General features: G+C 44.5%; 2 protein-coding genes across 2 annotated transcripts in view; both read left to right on the top strand.

Moving 5' to 3' along the window:
* The window catches only part of LOC129394161 (uncharacterized), a 92,301-nt gene that overhangs the window by 45,343 nt on the left and 25,977 nt on the right, over positions 1–20,981 (top strand). The window lies entirely within an intron of this gene.
* Positions 7,318–10,247, top strand: LOC129394168 (large ribosomal subunit protein eL15-like). The gene is given in 1 exon segment (XM_063598466.1): positions 7,318–10,247. A coding segment is annotated over 1 exon segment (600 nt). The 5' UTR covers positions 7,318–7,337; the 3' UTR covers positions 7,938–10,247.

Raw genomic sequence — 20,981 nt, 5'->3', positions numbered from 1 at the left:
CCAAAATGTGTTCCCAGCCTTAGACAATGAGTGCATTGCATTCATCTGGACACAGTGATTGGTTCAAAGAGAGCATGTGACCTAGTCACAGCCCAAGAGTCACAATGTAATTTGGGCTAAGAATCTGGGGAAAGAAGCCAGGTGCGGTGGCTCACGCCTGTAATCCCAGCACTTTGGGAGGCCAAGGCGAGCAGGTCACCTGAGGTCAGGAGCTCCAGACCAGCCTGGCCAACATGATGAAACCCCGTCTCTATTAAAAATACAAAAATTAGCAGGATGTGCTAGTGCATGCCTGTAATCCCAGCTACTTGGGAGGCTGAGGCATGAGAATCGCTTGAACCCAGGAGGCAGAGGTTGCAGCAAGCCCAGATGGTGTCAATGCACTCCAGCCTGGGGCAACAGAGTAAGACTTCGTCTTTAAAAAAAAAAAAAAAGAATATGGGGAAGGAGAGTCTTGCTTCTGACTCCTCTCACTGGAAGTCTGAGGGGACCCAGGTACCTGAATGACATCCATCGTGTCCCTGCTACATGAAGCCTGAGGCTGGGGCCAACAAAGGGCAAGCAGAAGTCAAGAAAGGGAGAAAAACAGACTCATGATGGCTTCATTTGCATCCTGGATTCAGCCCTACCCATGAACGTTTTATTTACAGGATCCCCAAATTCAGACTTTCAGATCTTTTACCAAAAAAGGCCTACTGTCATGGGAGACCTTGGGCTTGGGCTTCAGTCTTCCTCATAGCTCTGCTCTGCGTGGACTTTCCCTGCCCAGCCCAAATCCTCACCTTCAAATTCTGCCAGTTTCAGTGCCTCATGCCTGTAATCCCAGCACGTTGGGAGGGTGAGGGAGGCAGATCACTTGAGGTCAGAAGTTCCAGACCAGCCTGGGCAACATAAGGAGACCCCTGTCTTTATTTAAACAAAAAACAAAAAACAAAACAAATAGAAAAGAGACCAGGTGCAGTGGTGGCTCACTCCTGTAATCCCAACACTTTGGGAGGCCAAGGTGGGCAGATCACTTGAGGTCAGGCGTTCGAGACCAGCCTGGCCAAAATGGCAAAACCCCATCTCTACTAAAAATACAAAAATTAGCTGCGCGTGGTGCTGCATGCCTGTAGTCCCAGCTACTCAACAGGCCGAGGCAGGATAATCACTTGAACCCGGGAGGCGGAGGTTGCAGTGAGCCAAGATCGTGCCACTGCACTCCAGCCTGGGCGACAGAGTGAGCCTTTGTCTCAAAAAAAACCAAAAAAACAAAAAACAAATAAAAAAAACCCTGAAAATGTCAATTATATATGGAATATCAGTAGCACAATGTATGGCTGTTGTAACATGGTACCGAAGTCCAAGATCAAAGTGCTGGTAGATTCAAGTGTCTGGAGAGGACCTGCTCTTCTAGATAGCTGTCTTTTCACTGTGCCTTCCTATGATAAGTGGCAGGGGATCTCTCTGGGGTCCTTTTTATTTATTATTATTTTAATTTTAAATGGAGATGGCGTCTCACTATGTTGCCCAGGCTGGTCTCAAACCGCTGGGCTCAAGCGATCTCATCACTTCGGGGGCCTTGGTAGCTGAACCATTACAAGCGTGAGCCACCACATCCAGCCTGGGGTCCCTTTTATAAGGGCACTAATCCCAGTCATGAGAACTCCACTGTCAAGACCTAATCATCTCTCAAAGGCTCACCTCCTAATACCATCACCTTGGGGGTTAGGATTTCAACATATGAATTTTGGGGATATAAACATTCAGAATATAGCATGGAGACTGTAGTGAGTTAAAAGTGAAAACTGCTTAGAATTCAGTTTAAAGACAAGTTACACTCCTCCCACCCCATAAAGCAAGTGAACTGTATTGATCCCAACCACAAAAATTAGACATTCTAGATGAATGTCTTTGAGAAAATGAATCAGAGAGAGTCCGGATGTAGCAAGAGACAGAGAAGAAGAAGGAGTGAGAAATCAATGCAACTATCAACAGGAGAATTCAATGAGAGGCCCTTAAGAATGGTGAGATCCCTGGCTGGTCGTGATGGCTCACACCTGGAATGCCAGCACTTTGAGAGGCTGAGGTGGGTGGATTACTTGAGCTCAGCAGTTGGAGACCAGCCTGAGCAACATGGCAAAACCCCGTCTCTACCAAAAATAGACAAAAAAATTAGCCGGCTGTGATGGTGCGCACCTTTGGTCCCAGCTACTTTGGAAGCTGGGAGGATCACTTGAGCCCGGGAAGTTGAAGCTGCAGTGAACCACAATGGCGTCACTGCACTCCAGTCTGGGTGACAGAGCAAAACCCTGTCTCAAAATGAATGAAAATAAAAATAAAAAAGGGCTGGGTGCGGTGGCTCACACCTGTAACCCCAACACTTTGGGAGGCTGAGGCTGGCGGATCACTTGAGATCAGAAGTTCGAGACCAGCCTGGCCAAAATGGCAAAACCCAGTCTCTACTAAAAATACAAAAATTAGTTGGGCATAGTGTTGGGCACCTGTAATCCCAGCTACTCAGGAGGCCGAAGCAGGAGAATCACTTGAACCCAGGAGGCAGAGATTGCAGTGAGCCGAGATCACGTCACTGCCTGGGCCTGGGACAGCCTGGGCCTGGGTGACAAAGCAAGGCTGCGTCTCAAATAAAAAAGAAGAAAATTTGAGTTGCTCAACACACATGTTCCTATCTGAGGTTGAATGAGGCCACACCCTGACTTCTTGTTTCAGCTGTCCTATTGTAAATGTCCTTTTTTTTTTTTTCTTTTTTTGAGATGGAGTCTCACTCTGTCTTCCAGGTTGGAGTGCAGTGGCTCGATCTCAGCTCACTGCAGCCTCTGCCTCCTGGGTTTGAGCAATCCTCCCATCTCAGCCTCCCGAGTGGCTGGGATTACACGTGCCCACCACCACGCCCAGCTACTTTTTGTATTTTTTGTAGCGACGGGGTTTCACCATATTGGTCAGGCTGGTCTTGAACTCTTGACCTCAGGTGATCCACCCACCTCGGCCTCCCAATGTGCTGAGATTACAGGCGTGAGCCACTGCGCCAGGCCACAAATGCCCTTTTTGCAGCATTTGTGTGCCATAGGTTTCACATTTCTATGGTATTTATTATTGATTTTGCTGTTTGAAATGGCCCCCAAGCATAGCACTGAAGTGCTATCTGGTGTTCCTAAGAAAATACATGTTTTGGGCCCGGCGCGGTGAATAGTGCCTCTGTCGACATGTGTATAGTATGTGCATCTATGTGAGTGCATGTTTTCATTTATTTTGTGAATATTCTAGGAGTAGAATTGCTGAGATATATGGTAATTCTGTGTTTAACTTTTTGACGCATCATTAAACAGTTTTTCTCAGCAGCTGAACCATTTTGCATTTCCACCAGCAATGCATGAGTGTTCCAATATCTCCACATTCCTGCCAGCATTTATTTTCTGCATATTTACTTATTTATTTATTTATGTAATTTAGAGATAGGATCTCACCCTATTGCTCTGGCAAGAATGCAGTGGCATGATCATAGCTCACTACAACCTCAAACTCCTGGGTTCAATCCTCCCGACTCAGTTTCCCAAGTAGCTAGAACCACAGGGGTATGCCACCACTCCCAGCTAATTTTTTAATTTTTTGGAGAGATGGCAGTCTTGCTATGTCACCCAGGCTGGTCTCAAACTCCCGGACTTAAGTGATCCTCCTGCCTTGGCATCCCAGAGTGCTGGCATGAGTCACTGTTCCCAGCTGCACCCCCAACACACACACTTTTAAAAAAAAATTGTAGCTATCCTAGTGTGTGTGAATTGAGACCTCACTGTGGTTTTTGTCTGTGTTTCTCTAAAGACTAATGATGTTGAACATCTTTTTACGTGCCTGTTGGTGATTTACATATCTTCTAGGAATGTCTATTCAAGTCCTTTGTTCATATTTGTTTCCCTTTTTTATTGCCGCCGCACAAATTAACTCTGTTCATGTTTTAATTACATTAAAACATAGACTTTTATCAGATACATGGTGTGCACATATTTTCTCCCATTCTGTACATTGTCTTTTTACTTTCTTAATAATATCCTTCAATGCACAAAAGTTTTTAATTTGATGAAGTCTAATTTGTCTATTTTTCTTTTTTGGCTTGTACTTTTGGTGTCATATCTAAGAATTCATTGCCAAGTCCAAGATCATGAAAATTCATCCTTGTGTTTTCTTCTAAGAGTTTTATAGTTTTAGTTCTTATATTTATAATAATTTTTAAGGTAATTGCAAGGTTAGGGTCCAACTTCATCCTTTTGTACATGTTTATCCAGTGGTCCTAGGACAATTTTTTTAAAAGGCTATTCTTTCTCCCATTGAATTGTCTTAGCACACCTGTCAAAAATCAATTGACCATAATTGTATAGGTTTATTTGGGGACTCTCAATTCTATTTCATTGGTTTATATGTCTGTTCTTAAGATAACACCACACTGTTTTGATTATTGTAGCTTTGTAGTAAGCTTTAAAATCAAGAAATATGAGTCCTCCAACTTTGTTCTTCTTTTTCAAGAATGTTGTGGCTATTTGGAGTCTTTTACAATTCCATATCAATTTGAGAATCAGCCTTTCCATTTCTGCAGAAAAGACCATTGAAATTGCACTAAATCTGTTTATTGCTTTGGGTAGTATTGACATCTTAACAATATTGAGTCTTCTAATCCATGAACATGGGACGTTTTTCTATTTGTTTAGGTCTTCCTTAATGTCTTTCAGCAATGTTTCATGGCTTTCAGTGTACAAATTTTGAACATCTTTTGTTAAATTTATTACCAAGTATTTTTATTGTTTTTGGTGCTATTGCAAGTGGATTGTCTTAATTTTCTTTCCTTAGTTTAATTTTCAGGTTGTTCGTTTACAAGTTGTTCACAGAATAATTGTTCAATTATTCTCTGAATAATTCTAACCAGGCCGGGCATGTGGGCTCACACCTGTAATCCCAGCACTTTGGGAGGCCAAGGCAGGTGGATAACTGAGATGAGGAGTCCAAGACAAGCCTGGCCAACATAGTGAAGCCCCATTTCTACTAAAAGTACAAAAAATTAACTGGGCATGATGGTGCATGCCTGTAATCTCAGCTGCTTGGGAGGCTGAGACAGAAGAATCACTTGATCCAGGGAGGCAGAGGCTGCAGTGAGCCGAGATCATAACACTGCACTCCAGCCTGGGCAACAGAGTGAGACTCTGTCTCCAATAATAATAATAATTCTAACCAATGAAGTATGATTGGCAAAGATGTGTGTCATTTTCAATCATACCTCATTGGTTAGAATTTTTTTATTTTTATTTTTATTTTATTTTATTTTTGAAATGGAATTTTGCTTTTGTTGCCCAGACTGGAGTGCAATGGCATGATCTCGGCTCCGGGTTCAAGCGATTCTCCTCCCTCAGCCTCCCAAGTAGCTGGGATTACAGGCATGCACTGCCATGCCCAGCTAATTTTCATATTTTTAGTAGAAATGGGGTTTCGCCATGTTGGCCAGGCTGGTCTCAAACTCCTGACTTCAGGTGATCCACCTGCCTCAGCATCCCAAAGTGCTGGGGTTACAGGCATAAGCTACCATGCCCAGTCTTGGTTAGAATTATTCACAGGGTCAGGTATGACTACCACAACCTTCAATGAGGAGATTGCAGAATTCTTCTCTGAAATTCCTGGCTTCAAACAATCCTCCTATTGGCTTCCCAAAGTGCTGGTATTACGGGTGTAAGCCACTGCACCCAACCAGTATATCTTTTAAAAGAAACATTCAGGGAACAAAAAGGAGTTCTCAGAAATTAAGAAAGCAAGAAGTAAAAAAAGAAAAGGGAAGAAAAAATTGCTGAAATCTTGCAGAGATCAGAGAAAATGGAGAACATTAGAAGGTCACACAAAAAGATCCCACATCTAAATAATAAGCATTTCAGAAAAATAAGACTGACAAAACACAGGAAAAAAAATTGTAGATGAAATAATAAGAGAAAAAATTTCAGAACTTACAGGTGTGACAATTTTGCACTCCAGCCTGGGTGACAGAGTGAGACTCTGTCAAAAAAAACAAAACAAAACAAAACAATTGACCATAGATGTATGGGTTATTTCCAGACTCTCAATTCTGTTTCACTAATCTATATGCCTATCTTCCTAACAATACCAAACTTTTTGATTATTGTTGCTTTGTAGTAAATTCTGAAGTCACCAAGTGTGAGTCTTCCAACTATGCTCATTTTTCAAGATTGGCTGTTGGGTGCAATACCATGTGAATTTTAGGTCTGAATTTTCCAGGTCTGCAAACAAGGACATTGGGATTTTCATAGAGATTACATCAAGTCTATAGATAACTTTGGAGTAGTATTGCCATCTTAACAATATTGAGTCTTCTAATACATAAACGTGTATTTTTAGAGATATATAGCATGGCATTTAAAGTAATCTATCATGATCTGTGTAACTTCCTTTAAAGTATTTCAACAGACCACAATAAGATATTACTCTAATTGTGCTAGAATGGCTATAATGGAAAAGTAAACAACAGTGTCAAAAAGGAATGTGGGTTCTGGTTTGTCTTCCTCTCCCTAGCTTCATGTCTAGCTTTTTTTTTTCCTTTGAGATGGAGTCTCGCTCTGTTGCCAGGCTGGAGTGCAGTGGCACAATCTCGACTCACTGCAACCATTGCCTCCTGGGTTCAAGCGATTCTCTTCCCTCAGTCTCCCAAGTAGCTGGGACTACAGGCACCCACCACCATGCCCAGCTAATTTTTGTATTTTTATTAGAGACGGGGTTTCACCATGTTGGCCAGGCTGGTCTCAAACTCCTGATCTCAGATGATCCACCTGCCTCGGCCTCCCGAAGTGTTGGGATTACAGGCATGAGCCACTGCGCCCAGCCCACAGTTCATTTTTGGTTTTGTTTTTTCCTCCCAAGAGTGTCTTGGGTACTTTGACTTCCTTTTATTCCCCTATCAGTTTTGGAATCAGATTGTCAAGTTCTACAAAAAAAAAAAAAAAAAAAAAAGCTGAGCTTTTCATTGGGATTACATTTGATCTATGAATCAATACAAGAGTTGGCGCCTTCAAATCTAGGCTCTTCCAATCAACGAACAGGTATATCTCTCCATTTATTTAGGTCTTCTTTACTGTCTCTCAACAAAATTTTTTAATAGTTTTTATAGAGGTTCTGTAAGTCCTGTATGAGATGTTATATCTTACCAGGTCCTCCCTGGGTACAAGAGGGAGAGTTGCTTTTCACCCTTTTGAACTGTTTGAAGTTTTCTCTAACCACATGCATATATTTTTCAAAATAAAAATTATTAAGATTTTTGGCCCTTCTGTCTGGCAGCAGCAATCAGGTAAGCCAAGATGGGTGCATACAAGTACATCCACGAGCTGTGGAGGAAGAAGCAGTCTGATGTCATGAGCTTTCTTCTGAGGGTCCGCTGCTGGCAGTACCGCCAGCTCTCTGCTCTCCACAGGGCTCCCCGCCCCACCCGGCCCGATAAAGTGCACCAACTAGGCTACAAGATCAAGCAAGGTTATGTTATATACGGGATTCGTATTCTCCGTGACGGCCGAAAATGCTCAGTTCCTAAGGGTGCAACTTACGGCAAGCCTGTCCATCATGGTATTAACTGAAGCCTACAGTTGATTGCAGAGGAGTGAGTTGGACGCCACTGTGGGGCTCTAAGAGTCCTGAATTCTTACTGGATGGGTGAAGATTCCACACACAAATTTTTTGAGGTTATCCTCATTGATCCATTCCATAAAGCTATCAGAAGAAATCCTGACACCCAGTGGATCACCAAACCAGTCCACAAGCACAAGGAGATGCGTGGCCTGGCATGTGCAGGCCAAAAGAGCCATGGCCTTGGAAAGGGCCGTAAGTTCCACCACACTATTGGTGGTTCTTGCCGGGCAGCTTGGAGAAGGCGCAATACTCTCAATCTCCGCTGTTACCACTAATATAAGTAAAGTTCGTAAAACTCATACCTAATAAACAATTTAGGACAGTCAAAAAAATTACTAAGATTTTTGAGCCAGGTGCAGTGGCTCAAGCCTGTAATCCCAGCACTTTGGGAGGCCGAGGCTGGCAGATCACCGAAGGTCAGGAGTTCGAGACCAGCCTGGCCAACATGGCGAAACCCTGTCTCTACTAAAAATACAAAAATTAGCTGGGTGTGGTGGTGCACAAGTGTTATTCCAGCTACTCAGGAGGTGGAGGCAGGAGAACCGCTTGAACCCGGGAGGCAGATGTTGAAGTGAGCTGAGATTGCGCCACTGCACTCCAGCCTGGGTGATAGAGTCAGACTCCATCACAAAAAAAAAGAAAAAAAGAAAAGAAATTATTAACATTTTTGAATCAGCACTCTATTATCATTGTTTATACATCAAAACTATAAGTAGGCATGCAGTGGAAAGTCTCTCTCCCACTTCTGGACCTATTCACAATATTCCCAATCCCTCCTTCTCAATAGGTAATGGCTATAAATTAATATCTTCTTTATCCTTCCAGAATTCTTCACGCACATGTCCTTACATGTATACTTTCTCTCGTCTCAAGATAAATGCCATAGACTGCGTGTCTTTTTGCAGAATCTCTTGCAAGACTCTGTGAACACAGTGAGAAAACATGGACCCAGGAACTGTGTTCCTTACATTCAGCTGGAGCTGAGTCTGCAAGTCCCAGTGCATGCCAATAAAGAAAGTTCTGCAGGCCAGGTGTGGCGGCCCATGCCTGTAATCCTACCACTTTGGGAGGTCAAGGTGGGCAGATCAACTGAGGTCAGGAGTTCAAGACCAGCCTGGCCAATATGGTGAAACCATGTCTCTACTAAAAATACAAAAAATTAGCCGGGCATGGTGGCATGCACCTGTAATGCCAGCTACTCAGGAGGCTGAGGCAGGAGAATCACTTGAACCCGGGAGGCGGAGGTTTCAGTGAGTCGAGATTGTGCTAGCCTAGGCGACAGAGTGAGACTCCGTCTCAAAAAAAAAAAAAGGAAAGCTCTGCAGAGTTCTCCAGGGTTACACTCTGTTCTCTGCACTACACCCCCAACTTTTTTTTTTTTTTTTGAGACGGAGTTTCACTCTTGTTGCCCAGGCTGGAATGCAGTGGTGTGATCTCGGCTCACCGCAACCTCCACCTCCCAGGTTCAAGCAATTCTCCTGCCTCAGCCTCCCGAGTAGCTGGGATTACAGGTGTGTGCCACCATGCCTGGTTAATTTTGTGTTTTTTAGTACAGACAGGGTTTCACCATGTTGGCCAGGCTGGTCTCAAACTCCTGACCTTGTGATCCGCACGCCTGGCCTCCCAAAGTGCTGGGATTACAAGCGTGAGCCACTGCACCCGGCCTGCATTGCCCTTTTTAATTTTTGATCACCATTTATTAAGTTACAAAGAGCCAGGCCCAGTGCTGCGCTAAGCACTTTACATATTTGGCATGTTTTCTCTTTTTTACTCCTTCCAGCAGCCAGGGCCTATGAACTTACAGAAGGCATGATGCCTAAGGCCCACAATACTTTTAGGGCCCCATGAAAATGTTTTACTTCTTTTAAAATCAGAAGAAAAAATAAACATAACCCTGCCTTTATTACATATATATATTATCTTTAGTTTTTAGTTTTTGGTATTTTTGAGCAGGAGCTCTGGTGCCCAGGCTGGAGTGCAGTGGCACAATCATGGCTCACTGCAGCCTTGACCCCCTGGGCTCAGGCAGTCTTCCCACCTCAGCCTCCCGAGGAGCTGGGACCACAGGTACATGCCACCACTTCCGGCTAATTTTTATTTTTTTTATTTTTTGTAGAGAAAGGGTCTTGCCATGTTGCCCAGGCTGTTCTTGAACTCTTGGGATGAAGTAATTCACCCACCTTGGCCTCCCAAAGTGCTGGGATTTCAGGCATGAGCCACTGCACCAGGCCTTGTTATATTCATCCTTATACTAACACGGTCATAAAATATGATTTAAAACACTTTTTTCTTATGGAGGAATTAACCCACCAAAAAAATCCATGTGACTGAATGTGGTGCCGGGTGCCTGTAGTCCCAGCTACCAGGAGGCTGAGGCAAGAGAATCACTTGAACCTGGGAAGCGGAGGTTGCAGTGAGCCAAGATCATGCCACTGCACTTCAGCCTGGGTGACAAAGTAAGACTCTGTCTCAAAAAAAAAAAAAAAAAAAAAAAAGGCCAGCAGTCGCTCACACTTGTAATCCCAGCACTTTGGGAGACCAAGACGGGTGGACCACCTGAGGTCAGGAGTTCGAGACCAGCCTGGCCAACATGGTGAAACCCCGACTCTACTAAAAATACAAAAAATTAGCTGGGCATGGTGGCGGGTGCCTGTAATCCCAGCTAATCGGGAGGCTGAAGCAGGAAAAATCAGTTGAACCCAGGAGGCGGAGGTTGTAGTGAACCAAGACTGTGCCACTGTACTCCAGCCTGGGCAATAAGAGCAAAACTCTGTCTCAAAAAGAAAAAAAAAAAAGAAAAAAAATCATAATGTGGCCAAACCAGCAACCCTATGACATGGGTACTATTGCTATGCAGTTTATCCAAGGGAGGAAACTAAAGTCTGAGAAGTGATTTAGCCCAGGTCAGGTGGCTGGAAGGGGTGGGAACACGGACTTGAACCCAAGCCTAGTGACTCTAAAGCTCTTATGCTAGGCCACTCAGCTGAAGAGACTCCAGTCAGCACTTTCCTATGGAAGGGACGTGTTTGGTCACAACTGGGAAGTTGTACCCCACAAAAAGAAGGCTCTGGGGAAATGTGATACAGTCTTCACATATTTTAAGGGCTGTCATATGGAAAAGGATTAGCTCTTTTGTGTTACTTCCCAGAGCTGAGCTAGGATAGGTGGGGTGTGTTGCAGGAAAGGTAGGGTGTGTGTGTGTGCGCGCGCGCGCACGCGTGTGCGTGTGTCTCACTCTGTTACCCAGACTGGAGTGCAGTGCAGTGATCGCCACTCACTGCAACCTCCGCCTCCTGGGTTCAAGTGATTCTCCTGCCTCAGCCTCCCGAGTAGCTGGGACTACAGGCAGGCACTACCACACCCAGCTAGTTTTTGTATTTATAGTAGAGATGGGGTTTCGCAATGTTGGCCAGGCTGGTCTCTGGCTCCTGACCTTAGGTGATCCGCCCTACTCAGCCTCCCAAAGTCCTGGGATCACAGGCGTGAGCCACCAGGCCCCACCAGGAAAGTAGATTTTGGCCCAGTGATATAACAAACTTACTGGATGTGATAAGCCCACTGTCAGTGGTGGTTTATTCTTAAGATCAAAGATGTGGAGTTTGACCCCAGTCACAGACAAGAGCATTGTAAACAAGGCTGTATTGCAGGGGATTTCTGCCTTGGGAGGGGAGTTGGACAAGAATTTGATGAATTTTTATGTCCCTTTCAACTCTAAGATTCTATGTTTGCAGGGCCCAGCACGGTGGCTCACGCCTGTAATCCCAGCACTTTGGGAAGCCAAGGCGGGCAGATCACCTGAGGTCGGGAATTGGAGAACATCCTGGCCAACATGGTGAAACCCCGTCTCTACTAAAAATACAAAATTAGCTGGGCATGGTGGCGTACTCCTGTAATCCCAGCTAGTCAGGAAGCTGAGGCAGGAGGATCACTTAAAGCCGGGAGGCAAGGGTTGCAGTGAGCCTGGATAGCACCATTGCACTCCAGTCTGGGTGACAAAGCGAGACTCTGTCTCAGAAAAAAAAAAAAAAAAAACAACAACTATGGTTGCAAATAGCAGCAGCTCAGCAGTGTAGAGTTGAATTCCCCACCAAACCAATTTTACCAATTGTTATTGAGCCTTTTTATGTACCATTGGTGGGAGTATGAATGGATACTCTTTTGAAAGTGTTATTTGGCAGTATTTATTAAAATTTAGGCTGTTTGGGCCGGGCGCAGTGGCTCACGCCTGTGATCCCAGTACTTTGGGAGGCTGAGGCGGGCAGATCAACTAAGGTCAGGAGTTCGAGACCAGCCTGACCAACATGGTGAAACTCTGTCTCTACTAAAAACTACAAAAAGTAGAGCCAGGCATGGTGGCTCACACCTGTAATTCCAGCACTTTGGGAGGCTGAGGCGGGCAGATCACCTGAGGTTGGTTGTTCGAGACCAGCCTGACCAACATGGAGAAACCCCGTCTCCACTAAAAATACAAAATTAGCTGGGCGTGGTGGCACATACCTGTAATCCCAGCTATTCGGGAGGCTGAGGCAGGAGGATTACCTGAATCTGGGAAGCGGAGGTTGTGGTGAGCAGAGATGGCGCCATTGTACTACAGCCTGGGAAGCAAGAGCAAAACTCCGTCTCAAAAAAAAAAAAAAAAAAAACTACAAAATGTAGCCAGGCATGGTGGTGGGTGCCTATAATCCCAGCTACTTGGGAGGCTGAGGCAGGAGAATGGCTACAACCTGGGAGGCGGAGGTTGTAGTGGGCTGAGAATGTGCCATTGCATTCCAGCCTGGGTGACAGAGTGAAACTGTTTAAAAAAAAAAAAATTTCGACTCTTCAGGCAGGGCACGGTGGTTCTTGCCTGTAGTCCCAGCACTTTGGGAGGCCAAGGCGGGCAGATCACGAGGTCAGAAGTTCGAGACCAGCCTGGCCAATATGGTGAAACCCTATCTATACTAAAAATACAAAAAGTTAGCTGGGCATGGTGGTATATGCCTGTAATCCCAGCTACTCGGGAGGCTGAGGCAGGAGAATCGCTTGAACTCAGGAGGCAGAGGTTGCAGTGAGCTGAAACCGTGCCATTGCACTCTAGCGTGGGCAACAGAGCAAGACTTTGTCTCCAAAAAAAAAAATTTAAACTGTTTATACTTTTTGACTTAGCAGTACTTTTTTTTTTTTTTTTTTGAAACGGAGTCTTGCTCTACCGCCCAGGCTGGAGTACGATGGTGCAATCTCAGCTCACTACAACCTTCCCTCCCAGGTTCAAGCAATTCCCCTGCCTCAACCTCCCGAGTAGCTGGGACTACAGGCACGCACCACCACACCTGGCTAACTTTTTTGTATTTTTGTAAAGATGGGGTTTCGCCACGTTGGCCAGGGTGGTCTTGAACTCCTGACCTCAGGTGATCCACCTGCTTCAGCCTCCCAAAGTGCTGGGATTATAGGCATGAGCCACTGCACACGGCCTAACAAACATACTTAATAAGTAAATCATGGAGTGTGTAGCAGGTGAGAAAGGCAGTGACGAGAACTTGCGATGCGGGGTGGAGGTGAAGGAGGGTTGCAATTTTAAGCAGAGTGGTCAGGGTAGGCCTCACGGAGAAGGTGATATTTGAGCAAAGCATTAAAGATCATGCATAGGACACCTCCCACTCTTGTTCTAAGTTGGAAATTCACCAGGAGTTACTTTTTCCTTTTTCTTTGTTCTAGAGGCAGAGTTCTCACTATGTTGCCCAGGCTGGTCTTGATCTCCTGAGCTCAAGCGATCCACCCACCTCAGCCTCCCAAAGTGCTGGGATTACAGGTGTGAATCACTGCACCCAGCACTGGGAGACACTGGTGAGGTGCCTGGCATCCAGCAGGCTCTGAAGGACGGTCGCTATTATTGTTCATTTTAGTCCTGAAATGAACAGGAGCTCTCAAAGCGCTTACCTAAGGAAGATGTCTAAGACCATTGCAGTTTGCAAATGAAGAGTGGGCAGGGTTTCGGTTATGGTAACTGTTTTATCTGCCTCCCCAGAAAGGAAACAAAGTATCTGGTCAGCGGGGAAGGTTTCCACCTGTGCATCCTGTTTACCAGCGAGCCTGCCGGCCCCTGTGGCAATCCACCCATTGTGTTTCCATCAGCGTAACTGCATGTGGGAGGCTCCTCTGCACTCTCAGTCCTTGAAACATCCCCCACAGGGCCTCCCCAATTAGGCAACGATAAAGCCATTGGTGTGGTCAGATCCCTCCTGGGACAGGATGTTAACCCTCAGCAGCTCCTGAACCATGGGAGCTGGTCCCTGTCAATGTCACAGAAACAGAACAAGAGGAGGCTTCAAAGAAATCAGTTGCCCGCACTCCCTGATTGCAACCAGGCCTTATCTAGTGCCTTTTAAAAATGGCCCTGACCCTTTCTTCTTATTTATTAAATTATTTATTTATTTATTTATTTATTTATTTATTTTTGAGACAGGGTCTTGCTCTGCGGCCCAGGCTGGAGTGCAGTGACTCGATCTCTGCTCATTGCAACCTCCGCCTCCCAGATTCAAGCGATTCTCCTGCCTCAGCCTCCCAGTAGCTGCAATTACAGGTGCCTGCCACCACACCCAGCTAATTTCTGTATTTTTAGTAGAGACAGGGTTTTCCCATGTTGGCCGGGCTGGTCTCCAACTCTCTGGCCTCAAGTGATCTGGCCGCCTCAGCCTCCCAAAGTGCTGGGATTACAGGCCTGAGTTCCCGTGCTCGGTCTCTTATTACTTTTTAAAATGAGACAAGGCCCCACTCTGGTTTTGCCACGTTGCACAGGCTGGAGTGCAGTGGTGCGATCACGGCTCACTGCAGCCTCAACTTCCTGGGCTCAGCTGATTCTCCCAACTCAGCCTTTCAAGTAGCTGGTACTACAGGCACTCACCACCACGCCTGGCTAATTTTTGTATTTTTTGTAGAGTCGGGGGGCGGTGTCTTGCCATATTGCCCAAGCTGGGCTCGAACTCCTGGGCTCAAGCGATCCGCCCACCTCGACCTCCCCAAATGCTGGGATTACAGGCATGAGCCACCGTGCCTGGGCCCTGACCTCTTCTTCAGGGTAACAGATATCGGCTAGGATCTGCTGTGGCTTCTACGTTCCCTTAAGCAAAGAGACGTGCTTCTTCAAGGGGAGAGGAGAAAAAATAGATTTCATCCCAAAGCCAGTATAAGCACCCCAAGAGAGGTCAATAAAGTCTCAATTTGGAGGTGAGGAAAGCCTTTATTGGCACCCAGGACATTGGTGTTGGGATTAGAGGACAGACTAGCAGGGTTGTGACACACACAAACGAAGGATGGTGTCTTAGGCACATGGCACAGCAAAGAAAAAGGCTTGCAGGCTGTAACTATGAGACATATTCAAGTTGTCCTAAGCAGTTCCTTTTGTCTGAAATATCATGATAAAGAAAATAATACATAATAGTAATAACAAACATTCTTTATATGCTTGAAACCACTTTTATAAAAATCATAGTAATAAGGGTAATTTAACATAATTGGCTGGGCGCGGTGGCTCACGCCTGTAATCTCAACACTTTGGGAGGCTGAGGCGGGCGGATCACTTGAGGTCAGGGGTTCAAGACCAACCTGGCCAACATGGTGAAACCTTGTCTCTACTAAAGATAGAAAAATAAGCCAAGCATGGTCGTGCACGCCTGTAGTCCCTGCTACTCTGGAGGCTGAGGCACTAGAATTGCTTGAACCAGGGGGGCAGAGGCTGCAGTGAGCTGAGATCAAGCCACTGCACTCAAGCCTGGGCAACAGAGTGAGACTCTGTCTCAAAAATACAAATTTAATATGATTGACTCTATCTTGTTTTCACTATGCTAAATTGTTTTTCTTTATTTTTGTATAGAGGCCACAGTACTCTTTTTTTTTTTTTAGAAAATGAATTTTTTTGTTATTGTTTAATAATTAAAACCAGCCAGATGTGGTGGCTTAAGCCTGTAATTCCAACACTTTGGGAGGCTGAGGTATGAGGATCACTTGAGGCCAGGAGTTCGAGTCCTGCCTGGGCAACAAAGTGAGACACCATCTCTATAAAAAATTTTTAAAATCAGCTGGGCATGGTGGTGCATGCCTGTAGTCCCAGCAACTCAGGAGGCTGAAGCGAGAGGATCAGTTAAGCCCAGGAATTTGAGGCTACAGTGAGCTATGATTATACTATTGCATTCCAGTCTGGGTGACAGAGTGAGACCTTGTCTCTAATAAATTAATTAATTAATAAAAATTTTAAAATTGACAGAAAGTCTTACAAGTCTATAAGATCTACTTCTGTTATGTCTGTTTATATGTGCCATGAATACATAATATTTTGCTACTGAAATACATTTTCGAAAGCTCTAATCAGTTGACTTAACCACTTAAATTGAATATTTTATCAAAAAATAAAAACTTTAAATATCTTTTAGTTCACATGACTTTAATAATCTTTAGTAAATAAAGACAGTTTTTCAATTATTAGTAAAATAAAAACATCTTCAGAATGTGAACATTTGGTGTAAATTAGACAAGTCTGGTATTGTCTTTACTAAGACCTTTCAGGTCCTAAACTACTTTTATAAATTTTTTTCTTAGACTGGGACTCACTCTGTTGCCCAGGCTGGAGTACAGTGGCATGCTCACTGCAGCCTCAACCTCCCTGGGCTCAGGTGATCCTTCCACCTCAGCCTTCCAAGTAGTTGAGACTATAAGCACGTACCGCCATGTCTGGCTCATTTTTGTATTTTTAGTGGAGATCGGGTTTTACCATGTTGGCCAGGCTGGTCTTTAACTCCTAGGCTCAAGGCATCCACCAGCCTCTGCTCCCAAAGTGCTAGAACTACAAGCATGAGCCACCGTGCCTGGCCCTTCTATAATATTTTAAATAATTGTTGGACTTGTCTATTTTAAAGCCCTTAGATTGTAGATAAGGCCTGGGGATGTGTAGAATTAACCATGTCCCCTGCCTATCCTAAAAAGCATCATATATTATTGACATATATTATTACTGTCCTAGACTCTGTACCTGGTACATAATTAAAATTGCCTACCTCCTTAGTTTTTCATTAAAAATAAAAATTAGTAATGGCTGGGTGCAGTGGGTCACACCTGTAATCCCAGCATTTTGGGAGGCCAAGGCGGACAGATCACCTGAGGTCAGCAGTTTGAGACCAGCCTGGCCAACATGGCGAAACCCTGTCTCTACAAAAAATACAAAAATTAGCTGGGCATGGTGGTGCACACCTGTAGTCTGAGGTACTCAGGAGGCTGAGACAATAGAATTGCTTGAACCCGAGAGGCAGAGACTGCCTAAGAGTTAACATTATATGTCATTAAAACTACTAAAGGAACAATTTTACATACAAAGGTAAAATTTAGTTTTTTAAACAAAATTTTCATGTAATATTAAAAAATAGTAAAAAAATTTTTCTTTGCAGGAGAGACAGATTCAGTTAGCCTCATACTGTCTTTATTGGGTCTTGTTTAAAACACTGAGTCTCACATCTGTTAAAAAATAAGTCTTTGCCTCTTGAAATTTTTTGAGTTATCGGCTGGGCGCAGTGGCTCATGCCTGTAATCCCAACACTTTGGGAGGCCAAGGCAGGTGGGTCCCTTGAGGTCGGGAGTTCGAGACCACCCTGGCCAACATAGTGAAACCCCATCTCTACTAAAAGTAAAATAATTTGCTGGGCATGGTTGTGGGCACCTGTAATTCCAGCTACTCAGGAGGCTGAGGCAGGAGGATTGCTTGAACCCAGGAGGTGGAGGTTGCAGTGAGCCACGATCACGCCACTGTACTCCAGACTGAGCGACAGAGAGAGACCCTGTCTCAAAAAAAAAAAAAAAAAAGTTGAAATCATACAAAGTACTTTTGGCCGGGTGCGGTGGCTCACGCCTGTAATCCCAGCACTTTGGGAGGCCGAGGCAGGCGGATCACCTGAGGTCAGGAGTTTGAGACCAGCCTGGCCAACATGGTGAAACCCTATCTCTACTAAAAATACAAAAAGTAGCTGGGTGTGGTGGCGGCTGTCTATAATCCCAGCTACTTGGGAGACTGAGGCAGGAGAATTGCTTGAACCCGGGAGGTGGAGGTTGCAGTGAGCTGAGATCACACCATTGCACTCCAGCCTGGGCGACAGAGTGAGACCCTGCAAAAAAAAATAATAATAATAATTTCTTCAACCACAATGGAATAAAACTAGAAATCAACAAGAGAAAGAAAATTTTTAGATTCACAAATATACGATTATGTAGAAATTAACATAAACAATGAGCAAAATAAGACATCATAAAAAAATTTTTTAATATTTTGAGATGAATGAAAAAGCAGTACAACTTACCAAAACTTATGAGATGCAGCAAAGACAATGCTCAGAGGGAAATTTATAGCTGTAAACACCTACATTAAAAATGAAAGAGGGCGGGCGCGGTGGCTCACGCCTGTAATTCTAGCATTTTGGGAGGCTGTGGCGGGTGGATCACCTGAGGTCGGGAGTTCAAGACCAGCCTGACCAACATGGAGAAACCCCATCTCCACTAAAAAGACAAAATTAGCTGGGCATGGTGGCACATGCCTGTAGTCCTTGCTACTTAGGAGGCTGAGGCAGGTGGATCACTCGAACCCGTGAGGTGAAGGTTGTGGTGAGCTGAGATCGTGCCATTGCACTCCAGCCTAGGCAACAAGAGTGAAACTCCATCTCAAAAAAAAAAAAAAAAAATGAACACTTGAGGCCAGGAGTTTGAGACCAGCCTCAGTAATATAGCGAGACCTATCTGTATGAAAAATACAAATAAAAAATCTAGCCAGGCATTGTGGCACATGCCTGTGATCTCAGCTACTTGGGAGGCTGAGGCAGGAGGATCACTTGAGCCCAGGAGTTTGAGGCTACAGTGAGCCATGATTGCACCACTACACTCCAGCTTGGACAACAGAGCAAGACCTTGTCTCAAGCAAAAAAATAAAGACAGATCTCAAATAAATAATACATTCTTCCACCTTATAGGATTAGAAAAAGATCAAACTATGCCGAAAGCAAGCAGCAGCAAAAAAACAATAAAAATTACCGTGAAGATAAATAAAATATAGTATTCTATAAAAGCAATAGAGTCATCAAAACCAAAAACTGGTTCTTTTACAAATCAGCAAAATTGCTAAACTTTTGGAAATACTGATCCCCCCAAAAGAAGAATGGAGATGACCCAAACCACTAAAATCAGGAACCAAAGATTACTACAACCCTTACAAAAATAAAAGATTATAAGAGAATGCTATAAACAATGACATGTCAATTAATTGAATACACCTGGATGAAATGTACAAATTTCTAGAAACACACAAATTACCAAGACTAACCCAAGAAAAACTAGGAAGTCAGAATAGATCTATAACAAGGAAAGAGATGGAATTGGTAACAATTTTTTAAAGTTCTGTAAGGAAAAGCTCAGGACCCGATGGCTCCATTGGTGAATTCTACCAGGTATTTGAATAATTAAGGCCAATTCTTATTAAAATCTTCCCAAAACTAGAAGAGGAGGCAACATTTCTGACCCACTCTATGAGGCCAGCATTACCCTGATACCAAAGCCACACAATGACATTACAGGAAAAGGAAACTATAGACCAATGTCCTTTATAAATATAGATGCAGAAATCCTAAAGAAAATACTAGCAAATCAAATCCAGCAGCATAGAAACATATTATACATATGTGTTAACAGATGAGAGTTATCCCAAGAATGTAAGGGTGATTCATTATAAGAAAATCAGGGCAGGGCGCGGTGGCTCACAGCTGTAGTCCCAGCTACTTGGCATGCTGAGGTGAGAGAATCGCTTGAGCTGGGGAGGTTGAGGCTGCGGTGAACCATGTTTGTGCCACTGCACCCCACCCTGGGTGACAAAGTGAGACCCTGTCTCAAAAAAGAAAAAACTCAGCCAGGCACGGTGGTGCACGCCTGTATTCCCAGCACTTTTGGCAGGCCGAGGCAGGGGGACCATTTGAGGTAAAGAGTTCAAGATCAGCCTGGCCAACACGGTGAAACCCCATCTCTACTAAAAATACAAAAAATAAAAATAAATTAGCTGGGCGTGGTGACACACGCCTGTAATGCCAGCTGTTAGGGAGGCTGAGGTAGGAAAATTGCTTGAACCCAGGAGATGGAGGTTGCAGTGAGCCGAGATCATGCCACTGCACTCCAGCCTGAGAGACTGAGTGAGACTCCATCTCAAAATAAATAAATAAATAAATAAATAAATAAATAAATGTTATTCACAACATTAATAGAATTAAGGGATAATGTAGAAAACAGCCTTTGACAAAACCCAACACCTTTTCAGGATTTAAAAAAAAACAAAACAAAACAGCAACAACAACAACAACAACAAAGAATACTGAAATAATAAAGACCAGAAGAGAACTTCTTCAACAGGATAAAGGGCATATATAAAAAACTTACACCAGGCCAGGCATGGTGACTCACTCCTGTAACCCCAGTACTTTTGTAAGATTGCTTGAGCCTAGAAGTTTGAGACCAGCCTGGCCAACATAGTGAGACGCTGGCTCTATTTATTTATTTATTTATTTATTTATTTATTTATTTATTTATATTTATTTTTTGAGACGGAGTCTCGCTCTGTCACGCAGGCTGGAGTGCGGTGGCATGATCTCCTCTCACTGCAAGCTCCGCCTCCTGGGTTCAGGCCATTCTCCTGCCTCAGCCTCCCGAGTATCTGGGACTACAGGCGCCCGCCACCACGCCCAGCTAATTTTTTTTTTTTTGTATTTTAGTAGAGATGGGATTTCACTGTGTTAACCAGGATGGTCTCTATCTCCTGACCTCGTGATCCGCCTGCCTCGGCCTCCCAAAGTGCTGGGATTACAGGCTGAGCCAGCGTGCCCGGCCCGCTGTTTCTATTTATAGAAAGAAAGAAAAAGGGCCGGGCGCGGTGGCTCACGCCTGTAATCCCAGCACTTTGGGAGGCCGAGGCGGGCGGATCACGAGGTCAGGAGATCGAGACCATCCTGGCTAACACGGTGAAACCCCGTCTCTACTAAAAATACAAAAAATTAGCCGGGCGCGGTAGCGGGCGCCTGTAGTCCCAGCTACTCGGGAGGCTGAGGCAGGAGAATGGCGTGAACCCGGGAGGCGGAGCTTGCAGTGAGCCGAGATGGAGCCACTGCACTCCAGCCTGGGCGACAGAGCGAGACTCCGTCTCAAAAAAAAAAAAAAAAGAAAAGGAAGAGAGAAAGAAAGAGAGAAGGAAGGAAGGAAGGAAAGAAGGAAGGAAGGAGAAAGAAAGAAAGGAAGAGACTTACACCATATGCAACAGTGAAAGGCTTACAAAT

Source organism: Pan paniscus, chromosome 18 (assembly GCF_029289425.2).
Source record: "Pan paniscus chromosome 18, NHGRI_mPanPan1-v2.0_pri, whole genome shotgun sequence".
Taxonomy (NCBI): Eukaryota; Metazoa; Chordata; class Mammalia; order Primates; family Hominidae; genus Pan; species Pan paniscus.
Note: the sequence above shows the minus strand (reverse complement) of the source record. Positions and strands in the feature narration are given on the sequence as shown.